This window comes from Rana temporaria, chromosome 6 (genome assembly GCF_905171775.1).
Source record: "Rana temporaria chromosome 6, aRanTem1.1, whole genome shotgun sequence".
Classification (NCBI taxonomy): Eukaryota; Metazoa; Chordata; class Amphibia; order Anura; family Ranidae; genus Rana; species Rana temporaria.
In genome coordinates this window covers 197,328,085-197,354,107 of record NC_053494.1, presented here as the reverse complement: position 1 = coordinate 197,354,107, position 26,023 = coordinate 197,328,085, and the positions used below count along the sequence as shown (strand labels likewise).

The window sequence follows — 26,023 nt, the reverse complement described above, 5'->3', positions numbered from 1 at the left end:
TCGGGCGCCTCTCACACTGACGTCCTGTACGCTCAGGACGTCAGGACGTCAGTACGAGAGGCGCCGAGACTGGCCGAAGATTCACGAGTGTACTGCGCTCGCTATATGCGGGCGCAGTATTCAAACTCATGGCGGGAAATCGGGTATCGGCGTATACTGCGCACCCACGATTTTGCCCTGATTTTCAGGGCAAAATAGTGCGCGGTATACGCCGATAAATACGGTATTTACAAAGTTTTGTAACAGCAACAAGGAAAACCTTTTTTTTCCCCCAAAATTTGGGTCTTTTTTTATTTGTAGCGCAAAAAATAAAAACCCAGTGGTGATAAAATACCACCAAAAGAAAGCTCTATTTGTGGGGAAAAAAATTATATAATATATATGTTGTTTGGTTACAGTATTGCATGACCGCACAATTGTCATTCAAAATGCAATTAAAGTTCACGTGCGTGTAAAGGCAGGCGTCCCAATACTTTTGGTAAAATAGTGTATCACCAAGGCCACCAACTACCCATTACACACAATGCAGCACTTTACCTCCGCCCCCCACCTGCATGAAGTTGTAAAAAATATAATTGGAGTTTTTCAGTACCAGTGATGCTAAATACAAAATAAAGCACATAAACATTTAATAGGCATTATATTGTATTAATAGGCTATTATCATTGGGCAGGATTTCTCCTCACTGAGAGTAACATGTTGCACATGACCAGCCCATAAAACTCCGGCTGCAACTGTAAACTAGACAGCAGCTTCCGCGCATGCGCACATTGCCAACTTTCTGACAGCTCCTCTATTTCAGTGCGCATGTTCCCCGCCTGACCCTACCCCCCTATGCACCCCCAGGGCGCCTGCGCTCTGACATCTCGCGTCAACAGGGAGACCCGGCGGGACGAGAGTTGAGCGGCGCATGCGTGAAGTGAACGGAGAATTCTGTGAGGTGCCGGTACTCAGCTGGGAAGAAGTAACGGCGGACAAGCCGGAAAGTAGCCGGACACGTCCCGACTGCAATATGTGACCTTCCCGGAGCCCGCGTGTGCCGAGGCTTGCCCATGGAGCCATGGAGGGTCGGGACTGAGAGCCCCCCGGCGCAGAGAGCCAGGACTGTGTGTGCTGCGCCTGATCACCGATAGGAGGCGCCATGTCTGTCGGGTCCACAGCGCCCCCCTCCGCTCCGGTGGCGGCCGGAGGACCTGTGGCTGAGAGCTGGTGTTACACCCAGGTAATGGGGACCCCCCCCCCCCCCCAATATCATTTCCCCATACACTTCTCTACTACTACACCCAGGTAATGGGGAGACCCCCCCCAATATTGTACTTCTCTACTACTACACCCAGGTAATGGGGAGACCCCCCCCCCAATATCATTTCCCCATACACTTCTCTACTACTACACCCAGGTAATGGGGAGACCCCCCCCAATATTGTACTTCTCTACTACTACACCCAGGAAAATGGGGAGTCCCCCCCCCCCCAATATTTCCCCATACACTTCTCTACTACTACTACACCCAGGAAAATGGGGGGTCCCCCCCCCCCCCCAATATTTCCCCATACACTTCTCTACTACACCCAGGTAATGGGGAGACCCCCCAATATTGTACTTCTCTACTACTACACCCAGGTAATGGGGAGACCCCCCCCCCCAATATTTCCCCATACACTTCTCTACTACTACTACACCCAGGAAAATGGGGAGTCCCCCCCCCCCAATATTTCCCCATACACTTCTCTACTACACCCAGGTAATGGGGAGACCCCCCAATATTGTACTTCTCTACTACTACTACACCCAGGTAATGGGGAGACCCCCCAGTATTGTACTTCTCTACTACTACACCCAGGTAATGGGGAGACCCCCCAATATAATCCCCCCATATACTTCACTACTACTACACCCAGGTAATGGGGAGACCCCCCCAATATCATTTCCCCATACACTTCTCTACTACTACACCCAGGTAATGGGGAGACCTCCCAATATAATTCCCCCCCATATACTTCACTACTACTACACCCAGGAAAATGGGGAGACCCCCCAATATAATTCCCCCCCATATACTTCACTACTACTACACGCAGGTAATGGAGAGACCCCCTCCCAATATCATTCCCCCCCCCATATACTTCACTACTACTACACCTAGGTAATGGGGAGACCCCCCCAATATTGTACTTCTCTACTACTACACCCAGGTAATGGGGAGACCCCCCCCCCAATATTGTACTTCTCTACTACTACACCCAGGTAACGGGGAGACCCCCCAATATAATTCCCCCCCATATACTTCACTACTACACCCAGGTAATGGGGAGACCCCCCCAATATTGTACTTCTCTACTACTACACCCAGGTAATGGGGAGACCCCCCAATATAATTCCCCCCCATATACTTCACTACTACACCCAGGTAATGGGGAGACCCCCCCAATATTGTACTTCTCTATTACAACACCCAGGTAAAAAGAACCCCCCCCCCCCCCCCACACACGTTATACTTCTCTACTACTACATCCAGGTAATGGGGAGACCCCCAAAATATACTTTACTACTACACCTATGATATGGGCAGATCCCCACATTATACTTTAAGCTACTACACCCATGTAATGGAGAGACCCTCCCCATATACTTCCCTACTACTACACCCAGGTATTAGGGAGGACCCCCCCCCCCCCATACCATACTTGCCTACTACTACACCCAGGTAATGGGGAGACCCCCCCCATATACTTCTACTACACCCAGGTGATGGAGAACCCCCCCCCCTCCCCATATCATACTTCCCTACTACTACACCCAGGTAAAGGTGCGCCCCCCCCCCCTCATATTATACTTCTCTACTACACCCATGTAATGGAGAGACCCTCCCCATATACTTCCCTACTACTACACCCAGGTAATAGAGAGACCCCCAATATCATATACCCCCCCAAAATATACTTTACTACTACACCTAGGATACTTAGGAAAAACTCCATATACACCCTGCTGATACTCCACTCAGGTAATGAGGAAACCTGTATGTCATACTCTACTACTACACCCGGGTTGTGAGGAGACCCTCCTTATACACCCCATACTAGAATGATAATAAACCCAGGTAATCGGATATCCTATTCCCCAGACACCTCCTGCTATACTACTACAGCCTGGTGACTGGAAGACCCCGTCTACTACTCACTGTAATACTACTACACCTAGTTACTGGGAGCCTGCTTATCATACTATAGTAATATTAAACCCATCTCCCTAATACTGCCAACATAATACACCCCCCTAAAAACTCTCATTTAATTCTAATATATACTAATATTCCTCCTACTACTAGGGCGATAATAATACTCCACCCCAGTGGGGTTTACTATCTCCTAATGTGTCTTCTTAGGTGATCCCTGAATACTCGTCCCCTCAGGGAAGCCAATTCCATCTCCACCTATCACGTTTACTTTCTTCATCAACTGATCTGCACACAGTTCTCACCTGTTGTATGGCTTGCACGTCCCCTCTAGATTGTAAGCTCACGGGTGGAGCCCGCTGATTCCTCCTCTTTTATTAAAGGGGTTGTAAAGGTACAATTTTTTCCCCCCTAAATGGCTTCCTTTCCCTTAGTGCAGTCCTCCTTCACTTACCTCATCCTTCCATTTTGCTTTTATATGTCCTTATTTCTTCTGAGAAATCCTCACTTCCTGTTCTTCTGTCTGTAACTCAACACAGTAATGCGAGGCTTTCCCCCTGGTGTGGAGTGTGGTGCTCGCCCCCTCCCTTGGACTACAGGAGAGTCAGGACGCTCTCTACGTTGCAGATAAAGCACCTGTGTGTTAGGTAGAGCTGCACGATTAATTGTCAAGAATCGTTATCGCAATCTTTTTCCCGTTGCGATCTTGACACAGGGTTTCACGATCTTTGACATGAAAATAATTTCCTCTCTGCTCTCAGCCAAAAGTCAAAGTCTGGGCAGCCTGCCAAGTTTTGAAAACATTCTTTATCAGTGGAAAGTTAAGTCTAAACATTGTATCACATTGACTTTTACATCAAAGGAATAAACTTCTGTATGTAAATTAGGAACGTTAAACCACTTAAAGGGGAGGTTCACCCTAAAAACTACTTTTTCTTATTACACTGGCCCCCCACATTACAATACGATTAAGGCTATTATTTTTTTTTCGATGCTGTACATACCTTTGTACAGCATATTCACCCGTGCATCCGGGTTGCGAGTCCCGCGGGAGTGGGCGTTCCTAACGTGTGTGATTGACGTTTTGCCCAAAAACGAGCTCCCCCCGTCGCGTAAGCTGCGTCACAGTTGGCGAAAGGAGCCGAACGGCGAGTCGGCGCTATACTGCGCATCGCCGTTCGGCTCCTTTCGCCAATCGTGACGCGGCTTACGCGACGGGGATGCCAACCCGGATGCCACGGGTGAATATGCTGTACAAAGGTATGTACAGCATCAAAAAAATAATAAGAGCCTTAATCGGATTGTAATGTGGGGGGGCAGTGTAATAAAAAAAAGTAGTTTTTAGGGTGAACCTCCCCTTTAAACACCAAACCTTTTCAAGTTAAAATCATTATTTTTTTATTTATTTTTTGCTAGAAAATTACTTGGAACCCCCAAGCATTATATAATTTTTTAGTAGAGACCCTAGAGAATAAAATGGCGGTTGTAGCAATATTTTATGTTGCACTGTATTTGCGCAGCAGTCTTTTTAAATGCAATTTTTTGGGAAAAAATTACTTTAATGGATTAAAAAAAAAAAAAAATGGCCAGTAAAGTTAGCCCCCCTTTTTTTTTTTTTTTTTTTTGTATAAATGTAAAAGATTTTACGCCATGAGAATCGTGATCTTCATTCTAAGCAAAACAATTGTGATTCTCATTTTGGCCAGAATCGTGCAGCTCTAGTGTTGGGCCCCCTTCACACTGAGGAGTTTTTCAGGTGGTACAGCGATAAAAATAGCGCCTAAATACCGCCTGCAAAAACTCCTGCCCAGGCTTCTCAGTGTGAAAGCCCGATTTGACACTTGTGATAAATTAGGTGTGTTGCGCTGATAATAACTTATTTCTACGTACAAAATTACATAAGAAGAGAGACCCCCTTGTAAACCTTAATACAAAAGGGATCACAAGTGCAAAAAATAGACAATATAATAAATCATCCAGTAAAGTGCCAGTGAAGTGCTAGGAATAAATCCCTATTAAGACCAGCATGCAATCTTCATGGGCAACTGCAGCAAGTCAGTACAACCTCTGTCACATGGAAAAAATAGACACACCACAGTCCAATATTCATGGGATAGTTCCAAGTTTACAGACTTTTCTCCTATGTAACTTTTCACTTCAGGACAGTGCCGCTCATGCAAAAAAGAGAAAAACACAGATATGGTGCAAATAACGTATGAATAAGGAAGAAAACCAATGCAATACAGCGATTGCACTCACGGAAGCCTCGATCACATTAGGCTCTGCTGTAAAGTAGTACGAACGCCGCTCAGTGCTTAGACGATCTCCTCAGGTGGATGGTCGCGTCACTCGGCTCCTCCCCCACGCGTATCATCACTAGACACGCGACTTATTCAAGTGTCCGATTTGACACTTGCCTGCGTCCATCTTCTCGCCCCTCTTCCTTCCGGGCCACGGACTCCGGCTCTGTGATTCGCCGGAGCCGCGTGACGTCATTCCCGCGCATGCACACGATAATGGCACAAGCTAGGGAAGAAACGTCACGAAGCTCTTTTCTTCCTCGCGCATGCGCCGTGAACATTTGTGGCGGATTACAAGTGAAATATCTTCTAAATGGCGCATGTTTTGGAGATATTTCCACTACCTATAGGTAAGCCTTATTCTAGGCTTACCTATAGGTAGAAGTAACAAAAAAAAGGGTTTATAACCGCTTTAATGCATCCTATACATTAAGGTTAAAAAACACCTTGCACTCTCGGGCCCCCCAGCCCCCCCCCCCACCCCCGTTTTTACTTACTTGAGCCACAAAAATCTGTGGGCGCGATGCTTACCCCCAGCTTGAGGCGGCTCTTCATTGGAGATTGATAGCAGTGCAGCCATTGGCTCCCGCTGCGGTCAATCAAATCAAATCGGGGCCGAGTGATACACTTGGTGGCTATGGCTGCCACTGTATCACACGGGAACGCGCCCGCAAGCTAACCCCCTTGGAAGAGAGCTTCCCACTGCCTAAGGCCTTGTTCACACAGGGCATAAACAGCGTACCTTTGCAGGGATGCATCTCTGTGCAGGCAATCCCATTGATGCCATTTGGGATGTAGCTCTTGCATGCGCAGGGCCGTTGCTCCCAATTTTACATCCATGCATGTCCCAGAGCTCACACTGTCTGCGATCAGGGTCATGTACCCACACCGATGTCAGATTGGGAACAGCAGCTATGCCTGTGCAGCCGTTGCATCCCAATTCCCATAAATGGCACTGCCTGTACGGGGGTTGCACAGAACACTTGAGCGGGTAAACGTGGCCCTCCACGGGCATACACTTTAGTATGCCACATGTGAACAATGCTTTAGTACTAATTTAGCAGGAATTTTGTAAGTTACATTCTGTTTATGTGCAATATTCTGTTTATGAGCGTCGGTGGTAAAGTGTCGCTTTTCAGCCACTTTCAGCGCTTTTAACCCCCGCTAGTAATTAAGGGTTCAAAGTGGCGGTTCAACAGTGCTGCCCATTAATTTCAATGGGCAGGGGCGCTTTAGGAGCCGTGTATTCGCTGCACCTAAAGCACTCCAAAGAAGCTACTGGCAGGACTTTTTTTGACACCCTGCCAGCGCAGTGTGAGCTTTTTTTCAGGCGCTATTTTTAGCGCTAAAGCGCATGAAAAACTTTCCAGTGTGAAAGGGGTCTTAGTGTATTTTTTGTGAAAAAAGCAATATAATGAACATTTTGCACAATTATTGTGGGGCCCAAAAAAATCAGTAGCACCTGCGGCACAACTCAATTTCAAAAAGTAGTTTCTGTATTACTTTTTGCGAAACCTGCACAGATGTCTCTGTAATCGCGGCCAAAATCGGGACTGACAAGCGGGAGTGAAATCATGCAAGCTGAACTCGCACGGCTTCATTCCCGCAGCCCAGTGTGAACCTGGGCTTAATGTCAGATAGCCCGCTGCGCTATCGCAGTCCAATTGATTGCCGCCAATGCTAGTATAAAAATGGTTTATAGCGGAAAATTAAAAAAAACTAACTTTTTTTATTATAATGATAATAATAATATTATATTATTAATATTATTAGGATTGTCCCGATTCCACTTTTTTAAGACTGTACTGATACATTATTTTTTTTTTTTTTTTCAAGTACTCGCCAATACCGATTTATTTAATCTCATGTGACAGTGGCACATGTGTCAGTATTTTTAAATTTTTTTTTTTTTACAATTTATATTTATTTTTTCCATTGCTTTTTTTTTAAGGTGGCGATGGACAGTGTCAGTGTTTTTTTTTTTCCATTACATTTTTTATTTATTGCAATTTCTTTTTTATCAGCCCTGTTGGGGGGCTTTGAGATATCAAGGGTCTTAACAGACCTGAAATCTCCCCTTTGAGACAGGGAAAAGGACTGAGGATAGAGATTCCCCAGTCCCTTTCTCGGCAGCCTCAGCTGCGCTGAAAATAAATGGAGAGAAGTTTACAATGTTTCAGTTATGTGAATGGACAGGAGGACAGCAGCAGAATGAAGGGGGCTGGAGGAGTATATGGTGACAGTCAGCAGTAATCGCCCTGATTGCCTAGGTATCGGGGTGAAGCATCAGAGCATTTGCCCCGAGTACAAGTACTTCTGGCTCCCAGGTGTCTTCTATACAGGTAACAAGCTGAGATTAGGAGCACTCCCTTATCCGCCCGCCGCGATCATCTCATGGAGGGATAGAACGGGGAGATGTTAGTGTAAACAAAACATCTCCCCATTCTGCCTAGTGTCACTGATCGTGTTCCCTGTCATCTGGAAGGCAATCAGTGACGTGTCACAGCAAGCCATGCCCCCCTACAGTAAATCACTCCCTAGGGAAGACTTAAAGGAACACTAAAGGCAAACTTTGTTATTTATAAAAGAAAAACAAAAAAAACATGTTATACTTACCTGCACTGTGCAGCTCGTTTTGCAAAGAGTGTCCCCGTACCGTGTCTTCTAGGGTCCCTCGGCAGCTGTCTCGGCTCCTCCTCGCAAAAGCTTTCCACCTTCATGCAAGCGAGCTTGCATGGTGGAAAGCTTTTGCGAGTGCGCTCCCGTGATACAGCAGCGGGCATAGTCGCTGACTGTATCACTCAGCCCCGCCCCCCCCGGCGTGCCGCGTCATCCACTGTGATTGACAGCAGCGCCAGCCAATGGCTGCGCTGCTATCAATCCGTCCAGCCTAGCAAATCAACGGCCAGGCTGGGAACCTAAGAGGATCACGTGGACGCGCGCGGGACTTTCGAGGGGTCAGGTAAGTAAAACGGGGGTTCCGGGGGGGGCGGTACCGTCAGATGTTTTTTCACCTTAATGCATAGGATGCATTAAGGTGAAAAAACATTTACCTTTACAACCCCCTTTAACCCCTACAGCACCACCTAGTGGTTAACCCCTTCACTGCCAGTGTCACTTTCACAGTAACCGGTGCATTTATAGCACTGATCGCTGTAAAAATGACAATGGTCCCAAAAATGTGTCAAAAGTGTCTGATGTGTCCGCCAGAATGTCGCAGTCACGCTAAAAATCGCAGATCGCCACCATTACTAGTATATAAAAAAAAATATTAATAAAAATGCTATAAAACTATCCCCTATTTTGTAGACACTATAACTTTTGCGCAAACCAATCAATAAACAAATTTTTAAACTGATAAACTAATTTTTAACCAAAAATATGTAGAAGAATACGTATCGGCCTAAACCGAGGAAAACATTTTTTTTTTTTTTTTTTGGGGGATATTTATTATCACAAAAAGTAAAAAATATTGAATTTTTTTTCAATATTTTTGCTCTATTTTTGTTTAGAGCTCAAAAAATAAAAACTGCAGAGGCGATCAAATACCACCAAAAGAAAGCTCTTATTGTGGGGGTAAAAAGGACATCCTTTTTGTTTGGAAGCCATGTCGCACGACCGCGCAATTGTCAGTTAAAGCGACGACGTGCCGAATCGCAAAAAGTGGCCAGGTCCTTTAGCTACAAAATGGTTCGGGGGTTAAGTGGTTAATCTCCTAATCTGAGCTTGTTACCTGTATAAAAGACACCTGTCCACAGAAGTAATCGATCAGATTCCGATCTCTCCACCATGGCCAAGACCAAAGAGCTGTCCAAGGATTTTGGGGACAAGATTGTAGATCTACACAAGGCTGGAATGTGCAAATGCCACTAATAGTTCTAAAAAGAAAAAAAAAAAACTTGTGTACAGGGTTGCATAACCAGTGAATGTAGCATAGTGCTGAATGGCAAAAAATGACCGGGTAGTGAAGAGGGTAATTTTCATGGCCCCCTTAGGAGGGCAGGGCTTACATTCCATTATATGAGTGTCACTCAGTCTAGAAAGAATTCTGCTTCTGTTAGAAACAGTTGCGGACCGCCAAGAACACTTGGGGTTGTTGCAGGTGTGTTAATTGGAGGTACCTTAGGATGGGGGGGGGGGGGGCGACAACATTCTTGGGGCCAGATTCATGTACCTGCGCTGCGGCGTTGCGCAACTCATTTACGTTACACCGCCGCAACGTTTCAGCGCAAGTGCTTGATTCACAAAGCACTTTCCTGTAAACTTGCGGCGGCGTAGCGTAAATCCGCCCGGTGCAAGCCCGCCTAATTCAAATGGGGCGGGGACCATTTAAATTAGGCGCGTTCCCGCGCCGAACGTACTGCACATGCTCCGTCCCGAAAATTTCCCGACGTGCATTGCGCTAAATGACGTCGCAAGGACGTCATTGGTTTCGACGTTAATGTAAATGGCGTCCAGCGCCATTCACGGGCGACTTACGCAAACAACGTGAAATTTCAAATTTCGACGCGGGGACGACGGCCATACTTTGGCTAGACCACCTAGAGGGCTGGTTTAGTTTTACGCCGCGTATGTCTACGGAAACTACGTAAATTTACAGCGACGGGCAAAGCGTACGTTCGTTAATCGGCGTAACTAATCATTTGCATATTCTACGCCGACCGCAATGGAATCGCCACCTACCGGCGGGCCTAGAATTGCAGCCTAAGATCTGACGTGTAAGTCACTTACACCTGTCGGATCTTAGGGACATCTATGCGTAACTGATTCTATGAATCGGGCGCATAAATACGACCTTCGTATCTCAGAGATACGACGGCGTATCAGGAGATACGCCGGCGTATCTTTTATGAATCTGGCCCTTAGAGTTCTGGTTTAATTTGTTGTCCCATTTTTCTGTACATCGCCCTCCGAGACCCATTTGTTTTGGCCCACAGATGAAGGTTTTCCATTCTCTTGCCGAAAAGGAAATCCCCTTTGTCTTTTGCTAAAGCAGCTTTTATGTTTTTCTCTTTCCATGTGTGTTTCTTCTCCACATCCCCTACAGTTTTCTGTCCCTCATTGTTTACAGATCACTTTTTTCATTTAATGTTAGATTATTAGTGAGGTTTTTTTTGTTTTTGTTTTCTTTCCATCAGGTTAAAGTAGTGAAGTTTTCCTATATGTGGACCATAAATAATTTTAGTTTTTGCCGAGAAGAAATGGGAGAAGTTTTAAAAAGTTCTACTTTCTCTTCGGGGCCAAATGATAAGATGAAATGGTAAGCGGCTTTCTTTCACCGTATTATGGGAAGCGCATGTTTTCTTCCTCTCTGTCAGTCTTGTATTAATGTATATAAATAAAAAACGTTCCTCCTTTTCTAGGTGTTTGCGGGTGAACCCCAAAGGGCTGGATGATGAGAGCAAGGATTACCTATCTTTATACCTGCTACTGGTTAGCTGTCCGAAGAGTGAAGTTCGAGCAAAGTTTAAATTTTCTCTATTAAATGCAAAAAGGGAAGAAACAAAAGCCATGGGTGAGTTGTTGCTGATGTCTGAAGGATTGTATGTTGTACCAACGGGGTCTCATCATTTGCAAACACAACACCGGAACAGAATGACATTTACATATTTTAGTACTGATTTCGTTGATGCCAAAAAGTAAAATTTTGGTCTCGTCTGACCACAGCACCTTCTCCCAATCCTTCTCTGAATCATTTGGATGTTCATTGACAAACTTCAGATGGGCTGTACATGTGTCTTCTTGAGGCGGACCTTGTGGTTGCTGCAGGATTTCAATCCATAGCGGCGTATTGTGTTACCGATGGATGGCTTGGTGACTGTGGTCCCAACTGTGTAGTTCTGGGCTGATCCCTCTGTTCTCATATTCATCCTTGCCCTATGAGGTGAAATCTTGCATGGCTCTCCAGAGGGCGACTGATGGTTATTTTATATTTCTTCCATTTGCAAGTAATCACTCGATCAGTTGTCTCCTCACCAAGCTTCTTGCTGATGGTCTTGTAGCCCATTCCAGCCTTGTGCAAGTCTACAATCTTGTCCCTGATGTCCTTTGACACCTCTTTGGTATTGCCCATGATGGCAAGGTTGGAATAGAAGAAAGAGATTCTGTGGACAGGTGTTGTGTTGTTGTGTTTTTTTTTATATATATATCTCCCGCTTTTAAGTACATAATGGGGTTTATTTACTATTGCTGGAAAGTGCAAAATCGGGCTCACTTCTGCATAGAAACCAATGAGCTTCTTACCCCAGCTTGTTCAATTAAGCCTGGTAATAAAACCTGGAATCTCATTGGTTTCTATGCAGAAGTGAGCCCGATTTTGCACTTTCCAACGATAGTAAATAAACCCAGTTGTGTACTTAAAAGCGGGATATATATATATATATATATGTGTGTGTGTGTGTGTGTGTGTGTGTGTGTGTGTGTGTGTGTGTGTGTGTGTGTGTGTATATATATATATATATATACGAGTTGTGGTTAGGAGCACCTTCCTAAAGTGACAGGCTTAATCTGTGTACTACTTACTGGAGCCCTCCAGCTGTTGCAGGACTACAAGTCCCATCATGCATTTGGGAGTCATTGTAACTGCCAGCCTTGCAATGCCTCATGGGAAATGTAGTTCCACAACAGCTGGAGGGCCACAGGTTGCCTACCCCTGCTGTAGCCAGTCTGTGGAATCCAGAATTGTTGGTTGGTAGGGGATCAAATACTTATTTTACTCACTAAACTGCAATTCATAACATTTTGTATCATGTTTTTTCTGGATTTTTTTGGGCTGATATTGTGTTTTTATCATTAAAAGTCCACCTGTGATAATTAAACACTTTATTTTATTTGTAAGTGGGCAACCTTAGAAAATTTGCAGGGGATCAAATTTCCCCCACTGTGTATGAAGATATCGGACATAACTTTGGTATTTAAAAAAACTGGGTCTGTTTTATGGCCTGCTGCCATTTTTCTCCTCAAGGGAAGAATAAAGCACTTCAGGCTATGTGCAGAAAGATCACAAGGTTTATAAGCTGCTTTAGGTTTCACTTTCATTTTCTCAGCTTGCAGAGCTTGGATTCATTGAATAAGTTTGCCAAAAATGTAAATATTGCAGAATATACAGCCTCATGATACATAACGAAGCTCCACTCCATGCTGAATAAACTAAATTATTAATCTATCTTAAATAGAAAACTATCTTTAGATAGATTTTTACGCCAAAGGCATTTTATTATAACTTAATTTAATAAAAATCAAAAATAAATTGTAATCCACCCTGCTCCTAGATAAACCACTCCTTTTTTTCTTCCCTTCTTTGAATGCTTTTCTTGCAGTACTTTGCACTCATGAAAGCTTTAATATTCACTTCTATTTATTTTTTATTTTTTTTATTTTTTTTTATTCAGAAAGTCAAAGAGCTTACCGGTTTGTTCAAGGCAAAGACTGGGGCTTTAAGAAATTTATTCGGCGAGATTTTTTACTTGACGAAGCTAATGGTCTCTTACCGGATGATAAACTTACCTTGTTCTGTGAGGTAGGTGGAATTTTTCTTTCCTCAATGTTTTCACTGCTTGCAATTGTAATGTGTGGAATGGTTCCGTGGCTAATAAAATTCAGTAGACTTTATAGTTTTTACGAAGTTCTTCTCTCATTTTGTGCCCAAAGATCGGGACCCCCCCGCTACATGCGGCGGTCGGATTCCCGCGGGGAGCGATCCGGGACGACGGCGCGGCTATTCGTTTATAGCCACCCCATCGCGATCGCTCCCTGGAGCTGAAGAACGGGGAGAGCCGTATGTAAACACGGCTTCACCGTGCTTCACTGTGGTGGCTGCATCGATTGAGTGATCCCTTTTTATAGGGAGACTCGATCGATGACGTCAGTCCTACAGCCACACCCCCCTACAGTTGTAAAGACACACTAGGTGAAACATAACTCCTACAGCGCCCCCTGTGGTTAATTCCCAAACTGCAACTGTCATTTTCACAATAAAGAATGCAATTTAAATGCATTTTTTGCTGTGAAAATGACAATGGTCCCAAAAATGTGTCAAATTTGTCCGAAGTGTCCGCCATAATGTCGCAGTCACAAAAAAAATCACTGATCGCCGCCATTAGTAGTAAAAAAAATAAAAAATAAAACTATCCCCTATTTTGTAAACGCTATAAATTTTGCGCAAACCAATCGATAAACGCTTATTGCGATTTTTTTTTTTTTTTTTTTTTTTACCAAAAATAGGTAGAAGAATACGTATCGGCCTAAACTGAGGGAAATTTTTTTTTTATATATGTTTTTGGGGGATATTATAGCAAAAAGTAAAAAATATTGCATTTTTTTCAAAATTGTCGCTCTATTTTTGTTTATAGCGCAAAAAATAAAAACCGCAGAGGTGATCAAATACCACCAAAAGGAAGCTCTATTTGTGGGGAAAAAAGGACGCCAATTTTGTTTGGGAGCCACGTCGCACGACCGCGCAATTGTCTGTTAAAGCGACGCAGTGCCGAATTGTAAAAACCCCTTGGGTCATTTAGCAGCATATTGGTCCGGTCCTTAAGTGGTTAAAGTAAACTGTGGCCAGGCTATGGACATTCACTATTTTATTAACATGCAGTACCAGTTTCTGGTATGTGATGATATTTCTGGTCTTCTGTCTACATCCTTTGAGCATACGGTGCATCCGTAAAATATTCACAGTGCTTCACTTTTTCCACATGTCATTTTACAGCCTTGTTCCAAGGCTGGATGGATTAAATTTATTTTCCTCAAAATTCTATAAAAAAATACCCCCTAATTTCAACATGAAAGAAGTTTTTGTTTTGGAAATCTTTCCAAATTTTTCAAAAATACAAGACGAAAAATATCAAACGAAAAAATAATGTGCATTAGTATTCATAGCCTTTGCCATGACACTCAAAATTGAGCTCAGGTGCATCCTGTTTCAACTGATCATCCTTGAGATGTTTCTACAACTTGATTGTAGTCCACCTGTGGTAAATTCAGTTGATTGGACATGGTTTGGAAAGGCACACACCTGTCTATATATAAGGTCCCACATTTAATGGTGCATGTCGGAGCACAAACCAAGCCATGAAATCCTAGGAATTGTCTGTAGACCTCCAAGACACAATTGTATTGAGGAACAGATCTGGGGAAGGGTACAGAAACAGGTCTGCAGCATTGAAAATCCCAATGAGCACAGTGGCTTCCATTATCCATAAATGGAAGAAGTTTGGAACCACCAGGACTCTTGCTAGAGAGGACCACCCAGCCAAACAGAGCGATCGGGGGAGAACGGCCCTATCGCTCATGCTCTTCAACATCTACCTCCACCCACTCCTCAAAATCATCAGCAAACAGGACCTACTCTATCACTCCTACGCTGATGACACTCAACTTTACCTTTGCATCACCGACAAAAAGGACCAATACCACGCACTAGAAAATTGCCTCTTATTGATCGATAATTGGATGACAGAGAGCTCCCTCAAACTTAATGGATCCAAAACAGAACTTCTTTCTCCACGCAAACAGAAAGGAAAAAATCTAGGACAACATGCACACCACCCACCATCCTTGGGCAAATCATCACCCCAAGGACCAAAGTCAAAAACCTTGGAGTAATCTTTGACTCAGACATGACTATGAACGCACAAATAGGATCAGTAGTCAGCGGATCTCACTACCACCTTCGCCTGTTGCGTAGACTGATCCCCTTCATCCCAGAAGAGGACACAGCAGTAGTAGTTGTAACAATCATCAATTCCCGACTCGACTACGCAAACTCCATCTACCTCTGACTCCCTAAAGACCAAAATTTGCATCTACAATTCGTCCAGACCACACCAGCCAGACTGGTAACGGGCGGGGGGAAACCTGGGCAATCAATCACCCCATCCCTGTGGATCCTCATTGGCTAGCCGTGAAGGATGGGGTTACATTCAAGACCCTCTGCCTCACTCACAAATGCACACAAGGAAGCGTTTCTCAATACCTATGCGAGGGGGGGGGGGGGGGACACTAGACCCGTAGTCGGGCCCTCTGGTCAACTAACCAAAACCTCTGCTACAAATCTAAAGGAGAATGAAGATTTGCAGTCCAAGGACCATGGCTATGGAATGCTCTACCCATGGACATCCGTATGGAAGAAAATCATCGGGCCTTCAGAAAAAAAACGTAAGACCCACCTCTTCTGAAGACACTGGGCGGCACTGGATGTAAAAAGCACCTTGAGGCGATTTTAGTTCGCATTTGTAGCGCTAATAAGTTACTCACCAAGAAGAAACGTGGTGGCAGCATCGTGGTGTGTGTGTGTGTGTGTGTGTGTGTGTGTGTGTGTGTGTGTTTGTTTTTCTCAGCATCAGGAACTGGGAAACTAGTCGGGATTAAAGGAAAGGTGAATGTACAGAGACATCCTTGATGAAAACCTGCTCCAGAGCTCTCTGGACCTCAGACTGGGGTGAAGGTTCATCTTCCAACAGGATAACGAGTGGCAATGGGACAACTCTGTGAATGTCCTTGACTTGAACATCTCTGGAGAAATATGAAAATGGCTGAGCACCGACACTCCCCATCCAACCTGATGGCGCTTGAGAGATCCTGCAAAGAAGAATGGGAGAAACTGCCCAAAAATAGGTGTGCCAAGCTTGTAGCCTCATACTCAAAAAGACCTGAGGCTGTAATTGGTGCCAAATGTGCTTCAACAAAGTATTGAGCAAAGACTGTAAATACATATGTACATGAATAAAACCACGAAACATGTAGAGCCTCTGTACTTTGTATTGTTAAGTGGATATTTCATTGGCAACGATAGAATGCCTGTCTATAATGAGCTATTGCATGATTGTCGCACTAAAATTATTTTTATTTTATTGTACATCAATTTTCTCTTTGTAATAAAAATTATTTTATACTGCATCCCTGGCTGATTATCAGTTTGCCCTATGGTGCAATTAAAGTCCACCTAAGTATTGTAAGAAAGAAGGAGGCTTCTGTACATCTCAAAAGGTTGGGGGGGGGGGGGGGAGCTGAAGAACCCATTCTGCTTTGAGCGTGTTTAGACCTGCTTATTAAGAGGTCGACCATTTTTTGATGAGTGAGCACTTTGAAGGGGTTCTCATTGAGGACATATGTGATCATCTAGAAGATTTGGCATGCTTTTTATGATCGGTCACAAAATATATCAAGTGTCCAGACATTATTAAAATGTTGTTTTTCATTCAAATTGGACTTTTAGAATTGAGCATTTTAATTTCTATTATTGTATGTGTGTAAAAAATATATACATAGAGTGGTGATAGTACTTTAGTGCTGTTCACATTGTAGGTAGTGGGGAAGTTTCCTCTTATCCCTTCATGAGCACACAATCTGTAAACCTATACATAAATATAAAACAAGTATTTGATCCCCTGCTAATTTTGTTTGCCCACTGACAGAAATTATCAGTCTATAATTTTAATGGTCGGTTTATTTTAAGTTGGACAGAAAAACAACAAATATCCAGAAAAATACATTTCAAAAAAGTTATTGATTTGCATTTTAATGAGTAAAAAAAGTTTCACCCCTTCGCAGAACATGACTTGGTGGCAAAAGCCTTGTTAGCAATCGCAGAGGTAAGATGTTTCTTGTAGTTGGCCACCAGGTTTGCACACATCCCAGGAGGGGTTTTGTCCCACTCATCTTTGCAGATTCTCTTCAAATCATTAAGGTTTCAAGGCTGACTCAAACCTTCCGCTCTTCCCACATTTTCTATGGGATCAAGGTCTAGAAACTGGTTGGGCCTCTCCAGGACCTTGATGTGCTTCTTGGCCACTTTTGTTGCCTTGGCCATGTGTTTTGGGTCATTGTCATGTTGGAATACCCACCCACGACCCATTTTAATGCCCTGACTAAGGGAAGGAGGTTCTCACCCAAGATTTGACGGTACGGTCCATTGTCCCTTTTGATGCCATGAAGTAGTTTTGTCCCCTTAGCAGAAAAACGCCCCCAAAGCATAATGTTTCCACCTCCCATGTATGACGGTGGGGATGGTGTTCTTGGGGTCATAGGCAGCATTCCCCCCTCCTCTAAACACGGCGAGTTGCATTGATGCAAAAGAGCTCGATTTTTGGGTCTCATCTGACCACAAAACTTTAACCCAGTTCTCCTCTGAATCTTTCAGATGTTCATTAGCAAACTTCAGACAGACCTGTACATGTGCTTTTTTTGAGCAGGGGGGACCTTGTGGGCGCTGCATGATTTCAGTCCTTCATTGCGTAGTGTGTTACCAATGGTTTTCTTGGTGACTATGGTCCCACCTGACTTGAGATCATTGACAAGATTTTCCTGGGTTCTGGGCTTATTCCTCACCGTTCTCATGATCATTGAAACTCCAAGAGGCGAGATCTTTACATGGAGCCCCAGACCGAGGGAAAGTGACAGTTATTTTGTGTTTCTTCCATTTGCGCATAATTGCACCAACTGTTGCCACCCTCTCGCCAAGCTTGCTTGTTGATGGTCTTGTAACCCATTTCAGCCTTGTGAAGGTCTACAATCTTGTCCCTGACCATCTTTGTACAGCTCTTTGGTCTTGGCCATGGTGGAGAGATTGGAATCTGATTTGCTTTTGTGGATGGGTGCTTTTGTGGATGGGTGTCTTTTTATACAGGTAACAAGCTGAGAATAGGAGCACTCCCTTTTAAGAGTGCTCCTAAACTCAGCGTGTTATCTGTAAAGAAAGACACCTGGGAGCCAGAAATCGTGCTAATTGATAGGGGATCAAATACTTATTTCACTCATCTAATTTCTTTATTTAATGTGTTTGGATATTTTTTTATTCTGTCTGACTGTTAAAATGAACTTAGATTTTATTAAATTAGTAAAAACAAATCATAATACTCACAAAGGGAGTGTTAAAAACAGGCCTTGAGTAACAATGCAGCAAAGAACCAACACCATTGATGGTGTTGGTTCTTTGCTGCATTGTTACTCAAGGCCTGTTTTTAACACTCCCTTTGTGAGTATTATGATTTGTTTTTACTAATTTAATAATCTACCAATCAGTATCACACTAGGTCGGTGCGCCCTCCGGTTTCCTCTTTTTGTCTCTTTTAGTTCTATGAATTCCAACAATTCAGAGGAGGGCTGCAAGACTTTGGAAGATACCTTTTAATTGAGTTGTAATTGAGTTTCACCATCTCTTCAAACACTTTTCCAAAAAATACCGGAGCGCAGGAGATTTGTCTTTGTTTTGTTAAAATGAACTTGCCATTAGAATTATAGACTGATCAATTATTTGACTCCATTCCATCTGAAATGGAGAAATCTGTCTGTTTTTACTTTTTCTTTTTGATTTCTGTGACTGTACACGCTTGCCTAGTTCTTTAAGGTTTGGCTTTCAAGCTATCCAGAGATTTCTGGCCCATAGACTTGCTGTGATCAAATATGTAAAGAAGAAGATGCGCCAATCTAAGTGCAGTAAAAATAGAAAACTTAATAGGAATATGTATCGCATACAGCCAAATGGCTACTCGCAAAGCTGGAGAGTTACAAGGCATGGTAATGGTAAAAGCAGGTCCGGTGTCACTAAAGGTGGTCCCTGGTCCTGAACAGAAATCCTTGGCAGGCAGGAGAGCTGGGTTTGATGGAGAGCCAGTGTCACTGAGAGCCACGGGGAAGCAGGAAACGGGAAGTGCCGATCAAGACTGCGTGCGTATCAGCGTGGAGCGCAGCGCTCCGTCGCAACGGAAGTGGCGTAGAACACAGAGCCAGCCAATGGGATGACGCGTTTCACAGCCTCTGCTGTTTCTTCAGATCCGTAATGTCCATAGAGAAAGGAGGTACTATATGGGCTAATGAGTGATGGCACGGCGCTCTGCTGTCAGTTGGTGGAGATGTCCGCAGGGTGAGCGGGGAGATCAAATGCCCTGTTGTCTTCTATCCTCCTGCTGACTTTCTATTTGTCTGCATTGTTTGTCAAAATTGAAAGGTGTATGTGTAGCCTAGCATTACTGGAGTTTATTTTTATTTTTTTGTTCAAGTCTTAAAGTGGTTGTAAACCTCCAGACATGAAATGCAAACAAAGCATAAACCTCCATAGTGTGTCCTTGTTTCAATGAAGAGCACTAAGCCCCCCCCCACGTTCACATTGACTGGTCAAATCGGAGCCCATTACCAGCATTAAGAGCGTCCCAATCTGCGCAATGCCGACTTTTGGTGACTTTGGGGGCGGATTCAATGGACATCGATCTGTGCATGAACCCACATAGATGTCTTTCAAGTTGCCCCCCCGAAGTCGGACGGTCTGCAGAACGGGGGGGGGGAGAAAAAATAATAAAAAAAAAACATGCACAACGGGTTCGGTTGCTCGGTGTAGAACCTTCTTTTAATCAACATTTGTATTCTTTTTCCAAACAAAAGAAGTAAAAATGAGCAGATACAGAAAGTGAATAATACGAGCAATCAATATCGGGCTTATTGAAGGTGGACAAAGCAACAGGACATCTATTTTTTTAAATTAATTTCTTTTTATTTGATTTTAAGATTACTTATACATCAGACAATTATTTTAACAGGTAACCATCTAGCATTATACAACCAGAAAAAAGAAAAAAAAGACAACATACTATAATCGGTGCTAAACATATTCTTAGCCTGTATAATCAGATGTACCTGATATCTTCTAAGTCTTGTAACCCTGTATCCAATCACCCCCCCCTCCCCCCACCCTCCCCCCAACTACCTAACAGGACATCTATAGATCAATTTGAGACCTGTAGGAGACTCGATAAAGAGAAAAATCTGGATCCGACTCTTTCCCCATGCCATCATTGATACAGGAGCAGAGCAGGGGGAAGTAGACCAAGCATTACACACGTTACATCAATGTCCACATATCTGAATAGACCCAGAGTGTAATCAAAGCCTGTATGATATGCGTGCTCTATTTAGGAACCACAGAACGGCAAATAAAAAAAAAATCAAATGGATCAAAAAAAAACATCAAAAACAGAAAATGGGGTGGGAAGTAGGGTGAGGTATTTTAAATGCGCAGTATAGATCACCTTGGTAGCAGAGATCATATAGGTGTACTAATATATAATTTGTGGCAATCTCTAGGCAATATTCTATCCATCCTGACCAAATGTCCTTATTTATCGGATTCTCTAGATGTATATATCCAGCGTTCTGCCTCCATAGTTACATCTAGGCATGTCCTGATACTAGTATCGGTATCGATACCGAGCATTTCCCCGAGTATTGGGGGAAAATGCTACGATGCCTCACCCGATACCTGGGCAGGCAGGGGAGTTGCAAGTCTTCTCCCCCGTGCTCTGTGCAGTCCCCCCCCCCCCCCCCCCCGTGCAGTCTTTTCTCCCACCCCCCGTGATCCGTGCCGCTCTTCTCTCCCCCTGTCAGTGCCGCTATTCTCCCCCCCCCCCCCCCCGTCCGTGCCGCTCTTCTCTCCCCCTGTCAGTGCCACTATTCTCCTCCCCCCCCCCCCCCCCCGTCCGTGCCGCTCTTCTCTCCCCCTGTCAGTGCCGCTATTCCCCCCCCCCCCCCCCGTCCGTGACGCTCTTCTCTCCCCCTGTCAGTGCCACTATTCTCCCCCCCACCCCCGTCCGTGCCGCTCTTATCACGGACTCTGTCTATTCACATAACTGAGCATCGTAACCTGTGTTTACGATGCTTTTGTTTATGAATGGAGGAGCTTCTCTCCATTCTTGGCTGAGGCTGCTGAGAAAGGGACTGGGGAATCTGTGTCCTTAGTCCCTTTCTCTGTCTTAAAGGGGAGATTTCAGAGGTCTGTTAAGACCCCTGATATCTCACCAAAGACCCCCAACAGGGCTGATAAAAAAAATTGCAATAAATTTAAAAAACACTAACAATTCACTCCCCCCCCCCCCCAAAAAAAAAAAAATAGTAAGAAAAAATAGCAAAAAAAATAATACTGTCACAGGACATTAAAAAACAAGTATCGGCGAGTACTTGGGGGGGGGAGGAGTATCGGTACTCTGTCTCAAAGTGGTATCGGGACAACCCTAGTTGCATCTCCTTCCTTTCTTCCAATCTAAAAAGGACAGGTGGCTTGTTTCCAAAACCTGGGAATTGGAGATTTGGCGTCATTGAGAAAATGAGGTGCAATGCTCCTTTTTGTATAGCTTTAGGGAGGATGGAACCCCTGTGGAAAAGTGTAATTGGGAACACTCTATGGTTCGCGATGTTGTCTTTTTAATCCACAGGGTTATAGCCTCCAAAATGTCCTAATCTTGGGGCAAGGCCACCAAAGGTGAATGAAACATACCCTGCTGACCTCCCCTCCCCTTTAGCCTACTCTGTTGGGAACATTTTGTGCCAATCGTGATGGGGGTCCTATACCATCTGGAAATAAAAAATACAAATAAAATTTGGGCTAACTTTTAGCCCCACAGTCTCATTGGAAATCATGCACAGCTAAGGCTGTCAATCAGATTGTGTGCTGGAGGAATAAGACCTCAGACAGAAATCGCACTCTGTGCTTTGGATTGAGGCACGTACACACTATGAAGGGATAAGCTTTGTTAGTTTTTCAAGTCAGAGGTTTATAATTTAATAATTTTTGTTTTTATAGGGAATGCAGTGTATATAGTGTAAGGTGATTGTAATTTCTTGGTTGTATGCTGCTCAGCAATACTCTGCCATGGCTGTAGCTTGCAGAATGATTTGTAACCCCATCATAAGCGGAGGGGAAGATTCAGAAGTTGGATGCTTTTAAATAAATTCCCCCCCCCCCCCATAGCTTCCAGCGCTGCTTGATTAGCAGCTCGTGTGGCTTGTGAACGTGTTAATGGTTAATACACTTCCTTGTGGTCGGCATCTCCTGAAAATTGTGTAAAATTGGCAAGATTGCAACTTAATTATATGATATTATTGTGTGCAAGGGAATAATTGATATACAGCCCCTGAGACCACATGGTGCAAATATAGCACATCCGATTTCCATTTAGACAAGTGAAATGAGCTGTACAATGAATTTGTTATGAATACAATTAAGGGGCTGACAAAGAGGATGTAGCGTCTGTCTGTCTCGGAATGAGCACAATCTCCGCTGACGGCCGCTCTTTCCCCTTAATGGCCTAACCGTTTGGTAATTTTGGTAATCTTTAGGATGTTATTAGCAGATACAGAGGGAGACGGGCATTTGTTGATTTTATGCAGTCCATTGTTGCTTGCATCAAAATAGGAAGACAAACGTGACATGTATTATAAAAGGTACAATATATTGCCTGAGTATTAGTAATGTTACCTGCTTTCAGTGCCTTTGAAAAAGTATTCATACCCCTTGAAATTTTCCACGTTTTGTCATGTTGCAACAAAACGTTTTTATTCTGTTAGGACTTTATGTGATCAACACAAAGTGGTAGGAAAATGATAAGGGCCCCATGCACACGAGACGCTGCTAAACTCGAGTTCAGAGGCATTTGGGCATTTTTTTCAACTGCTCCTGAACACATTTAATGTTATCCTATGTGTCCCTGCACACAATCACGTTTTTTTGGCGTTTCAAAGCAGTTGGGTTTAGGGCTGTTTTTCCAAACCCAAAATTTTGGGTTCAGAAGCATTCAGCTTTCGCGTTTTAGACGCAAAACGCGGTACCGGCGTTTTGCCGCGATTTCGTCTATAGGCGTTTTTAAAGGTGACCTATTTTTTTACATTAGAAATCTCAAAAATTATGGCAAATGATGAAAAACCATAAAAAATGTAATTGCTTGTATTGCATTGTGGACAATCCACAACTTGTGGCAGGTGACGTGGACAATCCACAACTTGTGGCAGGTGACATGGCCAGGTGACGTGGCAAGTGGACAACCCACAACTTGTGGTAGGTGACGTGGCCAGTTGACGTGGCAGATGACGTGGCCAGTGGACAATCCACAACTTGTGGCAGGTGACGTGGCCAGGTGATGTGGCAGGTGACGTGGCCAGGTGACATGGCAAGTGGACAATCCACAACTTGCGGCAGGTGACGTGGCCAGATGACGTGGCCAGTGGACAATCCACAACTTGTGGCAGGTGGGGTGGCCAGGTGACATGGCAGATGACGTGGCAAGTGGACAATACACAACTTGTTGTAGGTGACGTGGCAGGTGATGTGGCCAGGTGACGTGGCCAGTGGACAATCCACAACTTGTGGCAGGTGACGTGGCCAGTGGACAATCCACAACTTGTGGCAGGTGATGTGGCCTGGTGACGTGGCAGGTGACCTAGCCAGGTGACATGGCAAGTGGACAATCCACAACTTGTGGCAGGTAACGTGGCCAGGTGACGTGGCCAGTGGACAATCCACAACTTGTGGCAGGTGATGTGGCCAGGTGATTTGGCAAGTGCATAATCCACTTGTGGCAGGTGACGTGGCAAGTGGACAATCCACAACTTGTGGCAGGTGTCGTGGTCAGGTGACGTGGCAAGTGGACAATCCACAACTTGTGGCAGGTGACGTGGCCAGTTGATGTGGCAGGTGACGTGGCCAGTGGACAATCCACAACTTGTGGCAGGTGACGTGGCCAGGTGACGTGGCAGATGACGTGGCAAGTGGACAATTCACAACTTGGCAGGTGACGTGGCCAGTTGATGTGGCCAGTGGACAATCCACAACTTGTGGCAGGTGATGTGGCCAGGTGATTTGGCAAGTGCATAATCCACTTGTGGCAGGTGACGTGGCAAGTGGACAATCCACAACTTGTGGCAGGTGACGTGGCAGGTGACATGGCAAGTGGACAATCCACAACTTGTGGCAGGTGACGTGGCCAGGTGACATGGCAGGTGACGTGGCCAGTGGACAATCCACAACTTGTGGCCAGGTGATGTGGCAGGTGACGTGGCCAGGTGACATGGCAAGTGGACAATCCACAACTTGCGGCAGGTGACGTGGCCAGTGGACAATCCACAACTTGTGGCAGGTGGGGTGGCCAGGTGACGTAGCAGATGACGTGGCAAGTGGACAATTCACAACTTGGCAGGTGACGTGGCCAGTTGATGTGGCAGGTGACGTGGCCAGTTGATGTGGCAGGTGACGTGGCCAGTGGACAATCCACAACTTGTGGCCAGGTGACGTGGCAGGTGATGTGGCCAGGTGACATGGCAGGTGACGTGGACAATCCACAACTTGCAGCAGGTGACGTGGCCAGGTGACGTGGCCAGTGGACAATCCACAACTTGTGGCAGGTGGGGTGGCCAGGTGACATGGCAGATGACGTGGCAAGTGGACAATACACAACTTGAGGCAGGTGACGTGGCCAGGTGATGTGGCAGGTGATGTGGCCAGGTGATGTGGCAGGTGACGTGGCCAGTGGACAATCCACAACTTGTGGCAGGTGGGGTGGCCAGGTGACATGGCAGATGACGTGGCAAGTGGACAATACACAACTTGAGGCAGGTGACGTGGCCAGGTGATGTGGCAGGTGATGTGGCCAGGTGATGTGGCAGGTGACGTGGCCAGTGGACAATCCACAACTTGTGGCAGGTGGGGTGGCCAGGTGACATGGCAGATGACGTGGCAAGTGGACAATTCACAACTTGGCAGGTGACGTGGCCAGTTGATGTGGCAGGTGACGTGGCCAGTGGACAATCCACAACTTGTGGCAGGTGACGTGGCCAGGTGACGTGGCAGGTGACGTGGCCAGGTGACGTGGCAAGTGACACGCTAAATACACGTACACTGCTGCTCTCAGCTGCTCTGGTCTCACAAAATAGCTGAAATGGTTAAATAATATTGTTTTTTGAGCTTAGGGAGGGTCTTATGATGTTTCTTAACCAAATGCTTATAAACGCAAACGCGGTAAAACGCCGCGAAATTCGCGGCAAAAAGGGGCGTTTTAAACGCCGGTTTTTGCGTTTGAAAACTTGTGTTTAGATGAGTTTGCATTTGCTTCTCGTGTGCATGGGGCCTAAAATGGTTTTACTTTTCGCATATTTGTAAAAAAAAAAAAAAGTGTGGCATGCATTTGTATTCGCCCCCCTTTACTCTGATACCCCTAACTAAATTCTAGTGGAACCAATTCAGAAGTCGCCTAATTGGTCCACCTGTGTGTAATTTTTAATCTCAGTATACATACAGCTGTTCTGTGGTGCCCTCAGGTTTGTTGGAGAACCTTAGTGAACAAATGGCATCATAAAGGCCAAGGAACACACCAGACAGGTCAGGGATAAAGTTGTGGAGAAGTTTAAAGCAGGGTTAGTGAGTGAGAAACTTGTATAGCGCAACACATGCAAACTGAATCGCCTCTGGGCGCTTGGTATCCATTCCCGGGGCCCTGGGGGGGGGGGGGGGGGTCTTATGTCAGTGGCTCTCGTACCGAGACGTTTGAAGACCTCTGCTCTAAGAAATGTATTTATCTTTGTTTTCCCCACTTTTTTAGGTGAGTGTGGTTCAGGATTCTGTGAACATGTCAGGCCAGTTCAGCAACAATAACTTGAAGGTTCCAGAATGTCGTCTGGCGGAAGACTTGGGGCATCTCTGGGAGACGACCCGATTCACAGATTGCAGCCTCTATGTAGGAGGTCAGGAATTTAAAGCTCATAAATCTATCCTAGCAGGTAATTGCTC

At 44.9% G+C, this 26,023-nt stretch overlaps 1 protein-coding gene across 1 annotated transcript in view; it reads left to right on the top strand.

The window, feature by feature from the left end:
• Positions 1 to 826: 826 nt before the first annotated feature.
• The window catches only part of SPOPL (speckle type BTB/POZ protein like), a 42,703-nt gene continuing 17,506 nt past the window's right edge, over positions 827 to 26,023 (top strand). Inside the window, exons 1-5 of the mRNA XM_040358046.1 lie at positions 827 to 1,222; positions 10,617 to 10,738; positions 10,842 to 10,993; positions 12,870 to 12,997; positions 25,836 to 26,013. Of these exons, the coding sequence (XP_040213980.1) occupies positions 1,142 to 1,222; positions 10,617 to 10,738; positions 10,842 to 10,993; positions 12,870 to 12,997; positions 25,836 to 26,013 (661 nt within the window). The 5' untranslated portion in view covers positions 827 to 1,141. The remainder of the gene's footprint in view (positions 1,223 to 10,616; positions 10,739 to 10,841; positions 10,994 to 12,869; positions 12,998 to 25,835; positions 26,014 to 26,023) is intronic.